The sequence below is a fragment of the Schistocerca serialis genome, chromosome 2 (genome assembly GCF_023864345.2).
Source record: "Schistocerca serialis cubense isolate TAMUIC-IGC-003099 chromosome 2, iqSchSeri2.2, whole genome shotgun sequence".
NCBI lineage: Eukaryota > Metazoa > Arthropoda > Insecta > Orthoptera > Acrididae > Schistocerca > Schistocerca serialis.
The window spans coordinates 241,275,232-241,291,223 of NC_064639.1; the positions used below are offsets into that span (position 1 = coordinate 241,275,232).

The following is a 15,992-nucleotide window of genomic DNA, read 5'->3' on the forward strand; positions in this document are numbered from 1 at the left end:
ATTAGAGACGGAGCGCAAGCTCGGGTTAGGGAAGGATTGGGAAGGAAATCGGCCGTGCCCTTTCAAAGGAACCATCCCAGCATTTGCCTGAAACGATTTAGGGAAATCAAGGAAAACCTAAATCAGGATGGCGAGTCCAGTGTGCTAACGAGACATTTCCCACGACGCCGCCATTCTTGCATGGAGGGCCATCCGTGGTGATACGGAACTGCGATTCATCGCTGAATACAAGGAAGTGCCACGCAACAACAGTCCTTGCTCCTGGTCAAGTCACCACTTCAAGCGCATTCGTTTGAGTTGTGGTGTTGATGGCAGCCTACGGATAGGACGGTAATTCCCTCGTCCGGCTGGTGCTAGTCTGCGACCAATGGTGCAGAATAACACAAAGTGTTATAGGGAGTTCATTTCTTGCTTTTGGATAGTAGGGGTGTATGTAAAGGGGTTACGACATGCTTTGTTCGCAGTATGACGTTCCTGTCTACGATGGTGAGACGTGAGCGACCGGTACCTTGACTATTAGGGCCAATGTAACATCCGAATACCATACAAATCTGTATTTTGCACGATGCAGGTGGCCGGCATCTCCGTGTTTTCACAGTGATCAATCAACATCTGACGCTGTTCATCCTTGTATACCCTACCAGGCTTGGTAACGATGCTAAACACAAAAGAAGGTAAAGCACTCTAGCGGTCATCCTAACTATAACAGAGAATTGCAACTCTGATGATTTGCACACACGCCAGTGATGTGTGCGTGTACGAAATTACGTTGACATCCGACCAGGACTAATGGGTACTTGATTTTTTGACAGGAAATGTAGCTTTAGTTACTGCTTGTCAAGATTTTGTCTGGAGTCGAGTAGTCGGAGCAGAAGTGAAGTAAATTCGAACGTTACCAAAATGAAGTTTTGGCTTGTGAGAAACAAAAGAAAAGTTTTATTCTTTTTTTGATCGCCAAGACGTGTTTCACGGTCTATGTGTACAGAATATTTAGCATAACTTCGAAAGCTTCAGCTGTGCACTTAAAATAGCACACGTGCGTCTGTATTGTTGTTGTTGCTTGTCTTAATACATACCACTTATACGTCAGCTTATGGTATTAGTCAGCTTGTGAGTACTGACAGCGTATAATCTGTAATAAAGCTATGAAATAGTGCAACTATTATTTTTCCTCAAAAACAAATAATTTCACTAAGAAATTTAAATTTCTGTTAGGTTTTTTTTGTGTGTGTGTGAGAACATCTTGCCGTATAAGACTGTGAGCTTTAGTGTTAAAATTGTATCTTTCTATCTTTTAAAGTGCTTCCTACCTCTTGCAACTTCCGTATTTTCCACTTTAGAGTGGTATATTGTGTTTGAGAGTGTATCTACTCTATGGAGACCTCTTTGTGAATGTTCATCATACAGTGGGTCTTGATATTCTTTATCGTAACTATGGTGTGTTCTTCCTCTCCTTTCTGTTCGTTGTGTTTTACGTTTTTATGATGTATCCGCTTTTTAGGGATGATTTCTTTAGATAACTTTTAGCTCTGTTGTTATCGAGTTTTCTTAAAGACTTTGAGTTAAAAACATATAGCGTGAATGGTTATACGTTCGTGACTAATATAGAGCGGCTCAGCACGTTTTGTGGTTATCGAGTTCCAGTGCATAACACCAGTGTTTCTTCCGTGCATCCGTAAAATTAAGTTTTGTGTTTGATTATGCCACGATGGAAAAATGTGTTTTGTATGCTGGTTATGTACGAGCAACTTGGATTAGGTCACTAAAATTAAATGATTGGTTCGATCGAAATTAAATAAATACAAATGTATGACATGAAATGACGTGCTCCAGCTCATCCGTTTCCCTAGTGGTGCTATTCTATGCCCATATATCCCACGGAAGAACTTATATTAGTAGTGTTCGGAAATCATAAGCGGAAACATCAGTGATAATGGAAGTTTGAGTCAGAGCTCGAGACGTGCTCAGATCATCTAATGGTTAAAAAATAAATTAAAAGTGTAAAAAATAAACACCAAAAAATAAAAAAATAACTAAATAAACGATAAGTAACACACAAAAATGAAAATATAAAATTATAATAAAAAAAGTGGTTGAGGCGACTGCTCGAAAAAAGCAGGAAATCCCAGTTCGAGTCCTGGTAAGGCACAAATTTTCATTTGCCACCACATATTCATTGTATATATACCAGAGTGTGATTTTTTTTCGGGTTTTTGTTTCTGCTGCTAAATAATGTCAGCATAGTAGCACCAGAAAATTAAAATATAACTTGAATAATATTCTATTTTTAGCGTAGGCTAGAAATATATTGCTAAACAGGTAGCTAGTGCATGAGCCCATGTTTAAAACACATTCATATGGGTATAGCTTACTGTTCAGTGCGAAATAGTGTCTTTCAGAAGTTAAATTTACAACGTCTGGTATTTCATGTGAGTGTCTCTATGGAGCCTTCCCCCGTTCACTCAGTTCTTCTACAATTACGGTAGTGCTTTTGTGTACATGGACGTGATATCAAACATATGTTAAATGTGCTATTTCCTTTAAGTTACGGTTGACTGTGGAAATATACAGCTTGTATGTGTATGTGTGTGTGTGTGTGTGTGTGTGTGTGTGTGTGTGTGTGTGTGTGTGTGTGTGTGCTCATCTTAGAAACTCATATGGATGAGTATTTTTGAGATTGACCATTATCTTGGAGTTTTTGGTTTTTCTCTATTTGGCTAATCTTGCGCTAATTTTGCATGCTTTGGAGTTTTTCTTTCTTCCTTATTACCAAAAGGTGAATGAGGATGATGAGACGAGTTCTGATAGCGAAGAAATAAAAAACATTACTATGTACTTGGGGACGGATGGAAGAGATATCAGTGTTTGTTGAAGATGTTGGATGCAACAGGAATATGAAGGCGAAGCACTTGGCATACAGGAGAATGAAATTGAGAGACCGATAATACCAAAATGTAACAGGGCGATGTGGTGAAGAGGTGGGAACAATGAATTTCTATTCAAAAGGTTTCACAACGTCCTGCAGGTTTTCCAATATCATTTCCGGGGAGTGTTAGGATGCCTCTTCCGAGATGGAGTCTTGGGCCTCACTTATCCGCCTGAACTGGAGATTCCCTCCTTCTTATCACCTCATCCTAAACTCAATCTTATACTGAAAACTTTTTGTAATCACAGTAAACAAGATGTTTTCAAAATTGAGGATTGATCAAAATGTATTTCCCTTCTGTCGAGTAGTTTGTGTCTTTTATCTAGTAAGTTTTTTTCATTATCAGTGTGAAGAGAATGGAAACATAACGTTAGGATCCTGTCTATGTCCTCCATAAAATATTCTTGTAATATACTTTTCTGAAGAACACTGTGAATTGCATACTCACCAATGAGAGTCAGGAGTAACGCGATGACCCGACACTGGCGTTCTGGGCGAGGTCCTGTTGGTAGAGTAGTTGGCTTGCCGTTGAGTTTCACCTTTCTGTAGAGAAGTGTCGAGTGTTGTGGATGAGTGTGGTATGAGCAATTGCAGCATCAAATAGTGAAGATGACCTTTTTCTCCTCCACTAAGATTTGAAGCGACTACATCTTGCCCGTAGAGCCACATAACTAGTTGCATCTGCGGCCGTAATTGCTGGATCGCTTTTTCGTATCACATAAATAAACACTGCAGTAGTGCGGAATGAAGCGGAGAAGTGAGTTTCAGGTGATGACCAAATCGGCCACCATAATAAGATACTGGATGAGAAAATATGTATGTATGGCCAGACTAATCAAGCAGCTTTGCACTTGGTTTGGGATCCGGGAATTACGAAAACTCTTATTCACTCTCAGAAGGAACCCATTTATTGTAACACTAGTAATACTGTATACACAAACTCTACACAAAAACACCGTACATTGTTTCTGAAGAGTTGGATGTTTCTGCATTACGAATGCAGTGAGAGCTTTACACATTAACGTGATGATTACTGACTAAAATAATTTAAATAATAAACATAAATAATATTTCTAGGATGTTGTAATTACAACTACTAATTTTTTATACATTTTGACAAATAATAACTTATATTGAAAACACTTTTATACGTCCGTTAGAAAATATTAAAATTTCAAATTTTTCACTTAATTATCGAAGTGAAGTACATTCTAATGTATGACAAAAGTTAGATGTACTGAAACTTAAGTATACCTTCAATTTAGATATGGAATAACATTTGAGAAAAATAATCAGAATGGAGGTAAAGAGATCAATGTTCTTATAAGAAATACATCCATTGTATGATTGTAGGAAAGCATGTTATTTCGTAAATACAGAAATAAAATCTTAAAGGAAAGACGATTTTCGACAGTAAGTGCTTTAAAAATGTTGTAATGGGCAACATCTGAAATACGGCAAAATGTCATCTCCGTGCTTATTGCTTCACGGCAGAACTATAAGGTTTCCTTAGTCTTTAGCCGAAAGGTGCTACTTTTTTGTGGCCGAGAAACCCGACAAAAGGTTGTAGAAACAGCCTTCACTCAATTGAATTATGTATTTCAGAAGTCTAATTCTGCGTCCGTGTCAAAACAGAGAAGGGCCTCCTGCTGTCTGAAACCTCTCACTGGATGTCTTCGCAACGACAACTTTGTTCGATAGAGGAAGTCACGATACGGAGATCTAAAGCAAATTCTATGAAGTGAATGGTCTTGCTAGATTTTTAAGTCAGCCATTGTTAACACAAGCGATATTATGATAGAAACTTTAATTATCTGTGCAAAATGAAACGTCGCTTGCAACAAAACGGGGGCAAAATGTATCCCATTGAAAGTTTGCTGAAACAAAAAGGTTATTGCGTGATAATAAGAAGACAACGTGATTCCAGGAATGTGATTGGACTGCTAGCTGTCAGTTTACAGAAATATATATTGCGTCGACACCTTAAAGTATCTCCGTAAACGCTAAAATTATAGTAAAACCCAGCTATAACCCGAAGGATATCTGCTTCTGTAGACATGCAGTTTACTGTCCACTCAGTTCGTACAACCGAAACGACCACTACTCTGTCTGCCTTTCACGAACATTTTTATCACCGTTGGGAATCTTAGAGAATACAAAAAACATTCTGAGCAAAGCATTTGATTGAAGGATCATACAAAATCTCATAAAGTGGTGTTTTTGTATGTTAAATATTTTTATTAACCACAGCGCACATTTTCATAGAACGATTTACAGATAGCCTTGGGGAATCCCTAATATTCAGAAATAACAATGCTCTCGAGATATTTTATTGAGCTATACGTTAACAATGGATTTTATGAGGCATTCTTGACAACGAGGTAGCCAAAAGAAACATATCTACAACTCCCTTGGAGTCATGTTATTTCAGTATGTAATGTAATTCCCTCAAATCACGGTGAATGTGTCCAATCTTGACCTGCGCATGTTCTGTTTATCGCGAATCCCAAAGCAACAGATTGCCGGCATAATAAGTGCAAATCTTAGTACGCTCTATGGAGACATCCTTCATAGTGTTTTGGCTTAACGATCTAAGGGCTGGGAATATATTGTGCCCTTGTGTATAGATTTTTTTTGGATAATGCTGCAGTCAGAATTATTGGAGTACAAACCTCTGCCATGAAGCCACAGAACTTGGTTTTTATTGCCACGTACTTAGAGTTCTTCCAGAAGGGACTTTCAGGTCATTAGATACACTGGGACGGTATCTGTAGATGATCGACCAACATATAGCACAACTTTTATTTAGTTTTTGTGGAGAAGCACGAAACCAGGCGTTTGCGAGTTTACGTAAGTAAATGATTCTGCAGACAGAATAGTGTCAGGTATATTCTGAAACTTAAAATAATTATCGAAAAACAATAGTGTACTCTGATGTTGCGTGTCCGCCAATCGTGCTAGTTGAAACTGGGCGACATAAGAATGACGGAAATGTGTGAGCAATGAATAAACTCTGCCGAAAGACATCTTTACTCAGCACGAAAGAAACTTGTAAAACCTCACAATATACAAACCTTGCACATCGACTAGTAACTAAGGCATCACATCCTTTCTTCCGCCCCCCCCCCACCCAAAATCACCCACTGACTGTGCGAATATACATCGAATATGATGGAACACAGCGAATCATGGATTTCCTTTGCTCTGAAGAAATACCGTTTTACAGTTTACAGATCGTAGCTGTCCAAACTAGTAACTAAGGCACCACACCCCATCTATGATGTTGGGAAGAACTCCGCTAACAGCAGGTACAATTGTTGTAGGTGTTTATTAAAAACAAATGGTTTCCGGCTTAAAGCCTCATCATTACGGCCAACAACGTTAAAAGATCATAGGCATACCCATCGCTCATAGTCAAAATTTACTGTCTAAAGAATATCGTAAACACCTTGGCGAGCGAAAGGCAAAGAAGGCTTGGGAGCGATAGTTATGTCTATGATCTTTTAACATTGTTGCACCTGATGAAGCGGCTTAAAGCTGCGAAACCGATTATGTTATAATAAACAACAATTTTACCAGCTGTTAGCGGAGTTCTTCCTAACATCGAAATTACACTAGTGTAACGAAAGTAACATGCTCTTTCTTCACCCGCCTTCTATGTAGGTATAAACTTTAGTATTTTTATTTATACTGAAAATGTCTTCACCCATGTCCTTCTGGTTAATATTGAACTCGCTAAGCGTTGTGTTCTCATTACAACTGGCACTATAGAAAAATTGTGTTGTAAGACGTAAAGTACGTCTCTTTCCATTTGAATCTTAATTATTACTATGATGTCGGTGCTCAGAGGACATGAAGGAAATCTTCTGCGATGTCTATGACATTACCGTATTAACGTCGTAAAACAACTAAGTCCTGAAAGTGACAGCAGAGCACTGGTAGTAATGAGACTACGGACAATTCAGAAAACCAGGGAAATATGCCCCTCTAAAATGTATTTCAGTTATAAAAACAGGAAAATAACCAAGGACTCCATGATACCTATACATAGTTCACTTTGTGTCTGTACGGAATAGGTATTCAGACGTGGATAAGTTTGTACAAGTCTATTTGTTTGGCAGTTGTTGATTTAATGGGGTAAAATTCACGTCTATGATTACATTACAGAATTATACGCCCAATATGTTTCTGGTTCCCACCCGCAAGTGGTTTGGAGTGAAGGACCTCGTTGGGAAGAATAACGCACAGAGCTAATTCACACGTGTCCTACGACAAAATCTGTCGTACTAAGTATTCTTCGCGCTCCCTATTAGGTTCATAGTTGGAGGATGTATTCATCAACTTCACAAAGAAGTGAAACACCAAGACAGTACAACTGGGGAAAATTCCTCTACAGTAAGCTCATCATTATCACTTGCGATTATAGACTTTTTTGTTGTAAACATAGAATAATAGAGTCATTCGGAACCACTGTTCACGGCAGACAGTTTCTTCTGTTTGACCTATGTATATTGATTTCTCGCTAAAGTAGTGCTTAGTTTTCGTAAGTGATGTATTTTTTAGTGTTACCACTTTCTGTGATGAAACTTGCATCTTTGGTATTATATTCACCTCCGTCCAAAAATTACTACAATATAATTATTTTCGCTCCAAGTGCACATTATAAAGTGTTTATTCTGAAGTTAGTCTTTTTTGGAAGTAAGCAGCGAGAGGCGGACGCAAAAGATCGTGGAAAGTAGCTGATAATGACCTGTTTGTGGGAGAGGGTGGAGTGATAAGAAAGGAACCAGTACACACTGATGAATTAAAACTAAAAAGTATTAATACTGACGTTAATAAAATGAAAGTTTTCCTCACACCTGCAGGATACGATGGTAAGCTGTTACAGCTAATTAGCGATGTGGTTGACCATTACGGATGACTACCATTATTTTTACGCAAGTGGACGGACGTATCATGGGTTTACATATAAGCAAGGACATTCAGGTGAGAGACTAACACAAGAAGTCAATATTCGAACATTCGTGTATAGAATTTGTCATTAGTATCACACTATAGGTGTCTCACGCCGTTTTAAGATACGGAAAAATTATTTTGTAAGAGATTAGACACGTTACTTTCCGTCTGTCGCTCATCTGAAGTAGAAAAATGTAGGTCCTCAGAAGACATCAGAGAAATCTTGTGTGACGTCTACAAAGCTACGTTTGGATAATGTACGTCACCAGTCAAGTATTACGGTGGTAAAGCGACGAAGTCCTGACTTTAATTCTGTGCACGCCATTTACTGCCACGATGAGGCTAATTACTTCTGGTATTCATAAAATAAATTGCCAGAGGGCATCCCAGTTAACAGTTTTCGTTCAACCACTTCTGCATCTAACACCTGACGCATTCAAATAGGGATGTTTTCGAAATATCGTGGAAGGAAAATGGGAACATCAAGCCGGCTGATAATCACATAGACATGATAGTCGTTATTTTCGCGAAGAAAGCTAAAAGATCACAATACATAATTTTTGACACATTAGTATGGTGCTGAACGTGTTCCTATCCGACACCGAGATCTATGCACACACTTCGAAATGTTTCAACAAACGTGGTGGCTTGGGTACATGCTGTACGAAATTTTATGTTACGCTAGCCACTGAGCGACCGTGTTTTGGTTTTGGTTTTCATTGGAAAGTTGTGATTTATTCGCCGTTGTTGCTTTACTCTGCGTTTTTCTTATCAAATTGAATGGTAACACTTAAGGAATAATCCACACATTCCTAGCCATGCGGCTGAGAAGTAAGTTACCTGCTTCGAAAGGGTATTAGAACGTTAATGCATCGCGCGTCTCTGAATTATTAGAAACCTGTGGAAAGCAGATGTGAGGATTTGCCTACGGAGAAACGTGACGGTGAGCACGTTAGATAATCAGTGAAGATCTCGAATACATTGTATGTATTTAAGAAAGGGCCTTTGCGTGGGAAGTACCCCTCTAATTAGTGCGACAAGACGCGTTCTTCTTGTGGATTGTCGAGCGGCTCTCGGACACGCTCGGTTCGCAGTGGGGCGAGTACCGTCAGAGGCGGCGTCGCGTCACACACGACGACCTCGCAGCGTGCGCTGCAGGGACTGCGGTCAGCAGAGACGGGTGGGACTCCGGCGCGGCGTCACTTGCAGACGGTGACCCACTCCTCGATGGTGCAGTTCTGGCAGGCTACGCGGCAGCACCAGTGGAAGCGGCAGTGGCAGCGGTCGACGCGCCGCTGCCGGAAGACGTCGTAGCCGCGGCCGCAGCACAGCGAGGCGCAGCTGTCGGTTCCCGTCGAGGTGCGGTTGCAGCGCCGGCCCACCGTGCCCGGGAAGTCGACGGAGGGGTCGCGCTCGCAGAAGGTGGGCGACCGCTGGTAGTAGAGCAGGTCGCGCGACAGCTCGCCCAGCGCCGGGAACTTGCGCCGCCTCCGCCGACGCTTCCGCCGCCCCCGCGACCTGCCACCCCCGCCGCCGCGGCCACCCGCCGCCCCCGGTTTCGCCTCGTCGCTCCGCTCAGCGGACGACGGCCGTCTCGTGTTGTCTTCGGCGATCGTGAGAGGAGAACTGTTGTGGAAAATACTTAATCAGTTATGAGGTTTCGATACATCGTCTTATCTTCAGACACTTAAAGGAGCTTTTCAATCTCAAACATCTCTGATGTAGACATGTGGAATAATCGGGTCTGCTGCCGGATGTTTGTGTCGCTCTGGCACAATATTTCGGCCACGTAACTAGTTGCCTTCTTCAGGTACTACCTGAGACTGCCATGTTGACATGAAATGGCTGGATCTATACCCATGATGTGTTTGAAGAACCAGCGTCCTTGAAAACGCTCTGTCTTACGAAATGTTCCTCGGTGGTGCGGATTCGAGGGTTATACGGTATTGGCTAAGGGTCGGTTTTCCCCTGGGTTAGTGGAGGCGGCGTCGATGATGATGAAGTTTTATGTTTGCGTATGAATACGTATGACTATCGCCTGAATTGGTGATGGATGGTAGTGATTGGTGCTCTCTGGTCAGGGTTTTCATTCCTTCCCAGAGAGTTGATGAGTTGGTGTGGTGATGCGTAGGATGATTCATAGAATTTTAATGATTTTTGCTTTATGAGATGATAGAATGAGGGCTGTCCTAACATTGCTCTTATCTCATCATTGCTCGAGAACCACGGAGCGTCCGCAACGATTCGGAAGGCTTTGTTTTGGGTGATTTCCAACTGTTTGAGACTGGTGTCTGCTGCCATGCTCCACGCTTCTGATCCGTAGAGTATGGCTGGCAGGATGATGGTTTTCCAGATTTTGAGCTTGGCAGGTACTGTGAGTCCCCTGCCTTTTAGGAGTGGATATAACTGAAAGAGCCTGGTGGAGCCCTTGTTTCTAGCCTCTCTGATGTGATGAGTGAATGTTAGATTTTTGTCCAGTATTTATGCCTAGAGGGCTCTGGGTGCTCTCTCTGCCGTCCGCGCCCGCCTGGCGTTGCTTGTAATGTGTTGTCTCTTCCCCAGTGCTCCCTCGGACGTCCGCGCCCGACTTGGGCGCCATCTGTGGCAGCTCTCTGAGGCCTGTCCTGTGTCGGGCGTTCCGTTCGCGGTCCGCGTCCGCCAGGTGCTGCTCCTGATGTTTTGGCCCCTCCCTGGTGCTCCCACGGACGTCCGCGCCCGGCTCGTCCACCATCTGTGGTAGTGGCACCTGTCTGGGGCCGGACCCGCGTTTGGCGTACCGTTCGTGGTCCGCGCCCGCTTGGCGCTGCTCCTGAGGTGTTGGCACTTTCCTGGTGCTCCGACGGACGTCCGCGCCCGCTTAGTCCACCAAATACTGGACAAGATCCTCCAACACAGCTCGCTCTGCGCCTACCGAGGCTCTATTCGACCGCTCGGCTACACCGGCAAACCGTCATCCCCTTCCTCCGCGACCGATTTAAACAATCGGCGCGGGTCTTCTGCGAGCAGGCTGTACGGTCCGACAATAAGCTCATTAGGGACTTGGGCAATCCTATTCACCACAGGCCAACCACGCGTTGGCCTGACATGTTACGAGAATAGTATCTCGCGACAGAGAAAGGACAACTCCCCCTCAGAAAACACCTCAGGCCAATTCGGACCGTGAGGAAGCCACTCCACAGATTTAGGATTATGCAGGAATAGCAGCATATGCTTAGCCTGCTCCCAACACGAGTCAGGGCAGACTCGTATGGATAAGTGACAGTGACAGCCCCTCCCTGGTGCTCCCACGGACGTCCGCGCCCGGATCGTCCACCATCTGTGGTCGTGGCAGCTGTCTGGGGCCGGACCCGCGTTTGGCGTACCGTTCGTGGTCCGCGCCCGCTTGGCGCTGCTCCTGAGGTGTTGGCACATTCCTGGTGCTCCGACGGACGTACGCGTCCGCCTAGTCCACCAAATACTGGACAAGATCCTCCAACACGGCAGTTTCAGGTAGCACCTGAAGAAGTCAACGAGTTACGTGGCCGAAATATTGTGCCAGAGCGGCACAAACATCCGGCAGTAGACCTGATTATTCCAGATGTCAAGATCTCGCCGGGGAAGCCTGAAGAGTTACATCTATAATGTATATATGAAAACTGATGTGAAGAAGGGAAAATTTGTGCCAAGACTAGGATTCGAACCCAGGTCTCGTGCTCACTTGACAGATGCCCTAACCACTACGCGACCTTGGCACATTGGCTTTGCACCGCTGCACAGACTTCCTGGCACGGCTCCCTCCTCAAACAATGGGAGTACCAAATGGGCTGAGGGGTGAATGGGAATTTGGATGGAGGAAGGAGGCGTAATAGTTCAATCCATGCAAGTTATGCAAAGCCACTCAGCCAGAATTGCAAAGTGGTTAGCAAATCTACCTAGTGAGCAGGAGATTCGGCTAAGAATCCTGGGCTTGGTACAAATTTTCATTCCTCTCTTCAATCTGCATATGCAGGGTCGTCCATTGATAGTGACTGGTCCAAATATCTCACGAAATAAGCGTCAAAGGAAAAAACTACAAAGAACGAAACTTGTCTAGCTTGAAGGGGGAAACCAGATGGCGCTTTGGTTGGCCTGCTAGATGGCGCTGCCATAGGTCAAACGGATATCAACTGCGTTTTTTAAAAATAGGAACCCCCATTTTTATTACGTATTCGTGTAGCATGTAAAGAAAAATGAATGTTTTAGTTGGACCACTTTTTTCGCTTTGTGATAGATGGCGCTGTAAGTCACAAACGTATAAGTACGTGGTATCACGTAACATTCCTCCAGTGTGGACGGCGTTTTCTTCGTGATACATTACCCGTGTTAAAATGGACCGTTTACCAATTGCGGAAAAGGTCGATATCGTGTTTATGTATGGCTATTGCGATCAAAATGCCCAACGGGCGTGTGCTATGTATACTGCTCGGTATCCTGGACGATATCGTCCTAGTGTCCGGACCGTTCGCCGGATAGTTACGTTATTTAATGAAACAGGAAGGGTTGAGCCACAAAAAATGGTTCAAATGGCTCTGAGCACTATGGGACTTAACTTCTGAGGTCATCAGTCCCCTAGAACTTAGAAGTACTTAAACCTAACTAACCTCAGGACATCACACACATCCATGCCCGAGGCAGGATTCGAACCTGCGACCGTAGCGGTCGCGCGGTTCCAAACTGTAGCGCTTACAACCACTCGGCCACTCCGGCCAGCGTTGAGGCACATGTGAAACGTCAACCACGACCTACAACAAATGATGATACCCAAGTAGGTGTTTTAGCTGCTGTCGCGGCTAATCCGCACATCAGTAGCAGACAAATTGCTCGTGAATCGGGGATCTCAAAAACGTCGATGTGGAGAATGCTACATCAACATCGATTGCACCGGTACCATATTTCTATGCACCAGGAATTGCATGGCGACGACTTTGAACGTCGTGTACAGTTGTGCCACTGGGCACAAGAGAAGTGATGGAACGATGACAGATTTTTTGCACGCGTTCTATTTAGCGACAAAAGCGTCATTCACCAACAGCGGTAGCGTAAACCGGCATAATATGCACTATTGGGCAACGGAAAATCCACGATGGCTGCGACAAGTGGAACATCAGCGACCTTGGCGGGTTAATGTATGGTGCGGCATTATGGCAGGAAGGATAACTGGCCCTCATTTCATCGATGGCAATCTAAATGGTGCAATGTATGCTGATTTCCTAGGTAATGTTCTACCGATGTTACTACAAGATGTTTCACTGCATGACAAAATGGCGATGTACTTCCAACACGATGGATGTCCGGCACATAGCTCGAGTGCGGTTGAAGCGGTATTGAATAGCATATTTCATGACAGGTGGATTGGTCGTCGAAGCACCATACCATGGCCCGTACGTTCACCGGATCGTACGTCCCAGGAATTCTTTCTGTGGTGAAAGTTGAAGGATATTTGCCATCGTGATCCACCGACAACGCCTGACAACATGCGTCGACGCATTGTCAATGCTTGTGCGAACGTTACGGAAGGCGAACTACTCGCTGTTCAGAGGAATGTAGTTACACGTAATGCCAAATGCATTGAGGTTGACGGACATCATTTTGAGCATTTATTGCATTAATGTGGTATTTACAGGTAATCACGCTGTAACAGCATGCGTTCTCAGAAATAAGTTCACAAAGGTACATGTATCACATTAGAACAACCGAAATAAAATGTTCAAACGTACCTACGTTCTGTATTTTATTTTTAAAAAATCTACCTGTTACCAACTGTTCGTTACAATTGTGAGCCATATGTTCGTGACTATTACAGCGCCATCTGTCACAAAGCTAAAAAAGTGGTCCTACTAAAACATTCTTATTTCTTTACGTACTACACGAATATGTAATAAAAAATGGGGGTTCCTATTTTAAAAAAAACGCAGCTGATATCCGTTTGACCTATGACAGCGCCATCTAGCGGGCCAACCATAGCGCCATCTGGTTTCCCCCTTCAAGCTAGACGAGTTTCGTTCTTTGTAGTTTTTTCGTTTGACGCTTATTTCGCGAGATATTTGGCCCTCTAACGATTAATGGACCACCCTGTATATGAAGTCTGATGTGACGAAAGAAAATTTGTACCAAGACCAGAATTCGAACACAAGTCTCGTGCTCACTTGACAGATGCCCTAACCACTACGCGACCTTGGCACATTGGCTTTGCACCGCTGCACAGACTTCCCTGCCACGCCTCCCTCATCAAACAATGGGAGTACCAAATGGGCTGAGGGGTGAATGGGAATTTGAATTGAGGATGGAGGCGTAGTAGTACAGTCCATGCAATTATGCAAAGTTACTCTGTCAGGGTGGCGAAGTGGTAAGCAAATCTGCCTAGTGAGCAGGAGATTCGTCTAAGAGTCCTGGGCTTGGTACAAATTTTCATTCGTCTCTTCAATCTGCATACATACTTCCATCACTTGATACGAAAATTTTTTGTAAATTAACTGTATTTTCCGCCGATGCTTCAAAGAGTATGATAGTAATATTAAATTGGAAACTCTTTTCTGATGTAAGCTCGTGGACTTTCACGGCCACTCTCTAAATGAATGAAATTGGGTGTTAGGCCTCGTCAACGTTTCCATCGTCTTTGGAACGGTTGACTGCTAGAGTCTGGGAATGGCCTTCCCATACACAAAGTTTTCAAAGATACTTTCACAAACTTTGGGGACAGGTTCCTTACACCAAAAGAAGGAAAAAAGTTCACGTAAACGTATGTCCGTAAATCCTTCATTTTCGCGTTATTACAGAAAGTTGACAGTGAGCAGCTTTCCAACAATTTCACTTATATAAGCACCCGTTTGTCTAATTGTATAATAGGTGGCGTTGCGTTATCAGTTGTTTACATTCTCCATTAGTCTCTTGTCAACGTGTCCATTGTGTTCATGTACTACAGTTAGTGAGTTGCCTGAAAGTACTCCGTTCAAATATGGCAGGCTATTCATTTCTTGAGCAGGCAGACATGATTTTTATGTGTATTTTTATGTGTATTTTTATGTGTAGCCGCACCAATGGCAGTGGACATGAAGCTGCATGACTGTATCAGAGGGCGTTTTCAGGCCAAGGCAACTGTATCATCCAACCTCTGATACCTCTGTATCGTCGCTTTACCGAGTCAGGATCCGTAGCGCCACAGACTATTGACTGAGGAAAACTGCCTGTCGCTCGTACGTCTGATTAGGAAAAGCAAGTTCTACGGGCTGTCCAAAATTAGGCAGGCATTAGAGCAAGACAGGTGACCCTGGGACTTGGTACATCTCGAAGTTCAGCATGGAGGTAACTTCACGAGTACCTCATGTACCTTTACGCTCTTCAGCGGGTGGAGAGCCTCACCACTGCCTATCAACCACCATGGAAGAACTTTTTCCGATGGTTTGTTGCACAAACTGTCAATCCGTCGTTTACAGACGAGGCAACGTTTGAAAGAGAGAGAACAACAAATTTCCACGTTCAACACGTGTGGGCCGATAGCAATATTCATGCTAAAGTATAGGCTAGACATCAGCATCAGTTTAAGACTAAAGTGTAGGATGGAATTGTAGGTGACTGTCTGATACGGCCATACGTTCTGACAGCACGTGTTACACACGCTGTCTACAGAGACTACATTCAGAACAGACTGCAAGACCTACTGGAAGAGGTGCCCCCGTAAATAAGAAGAAACGTATGGTTTACGCATTATGGAGCTCCAGCACATTTCAGTCTGAGTGTTCTAGATGCACTGAATAGTATCTACCATGGAAAATAGGTAGGTAGAGGACAATCAGTTCCATGACCTACACGTTCCCCCGACATCAGTCTTTGGGTTTATTATCTCTGGAAGTACATTAAACCATTGGCCTATGCAGCAACTATCCGAAAACTTGCGAAAACATTGGAAACCGTCAGCGAGTATTTGAAAGGCTGTGACAGTCCATGTTTCGACGAGTGCATGCTTGTTTAGAAGTAAGAGTACTGTATTTCGGGCACTTACTATGAGTTTATGCGTTTATGAGCTCCATACACTTAAACTGCAAACGTCAGTCTGTTCAGTGAGGGTTTATGAGACACGAGGTACCGGTCCCTT

At 43.4% G+C, this 15,992-nt stretch overlaps 1 protein-coding gene across 1 annotated transcript in view; it reads right to left on the reverse strand.

The window, feature by feature from the left end:
- Positions 1-6,073: 6,073 nt before the first annotated feature.
- The window catches only part of LOC126455875 (protein Wnt-10b-like), a 196,669-nt gene continuing 186,750 nt past the window's right edge, over positions 6,074-15,992 (reverse strand). The window contains exon 5 of the mRNA XM_050091635.1: positions 6,074-9,508. Coding sequence (XP_049947592.1) covers positions 9,082-9,508 — 427 coding nt within the window. The 3' untranslated portion in view covers positions 6,074-9,081. The remainder of the gene's footprint in view (positions 9,509-15,992) is intronic.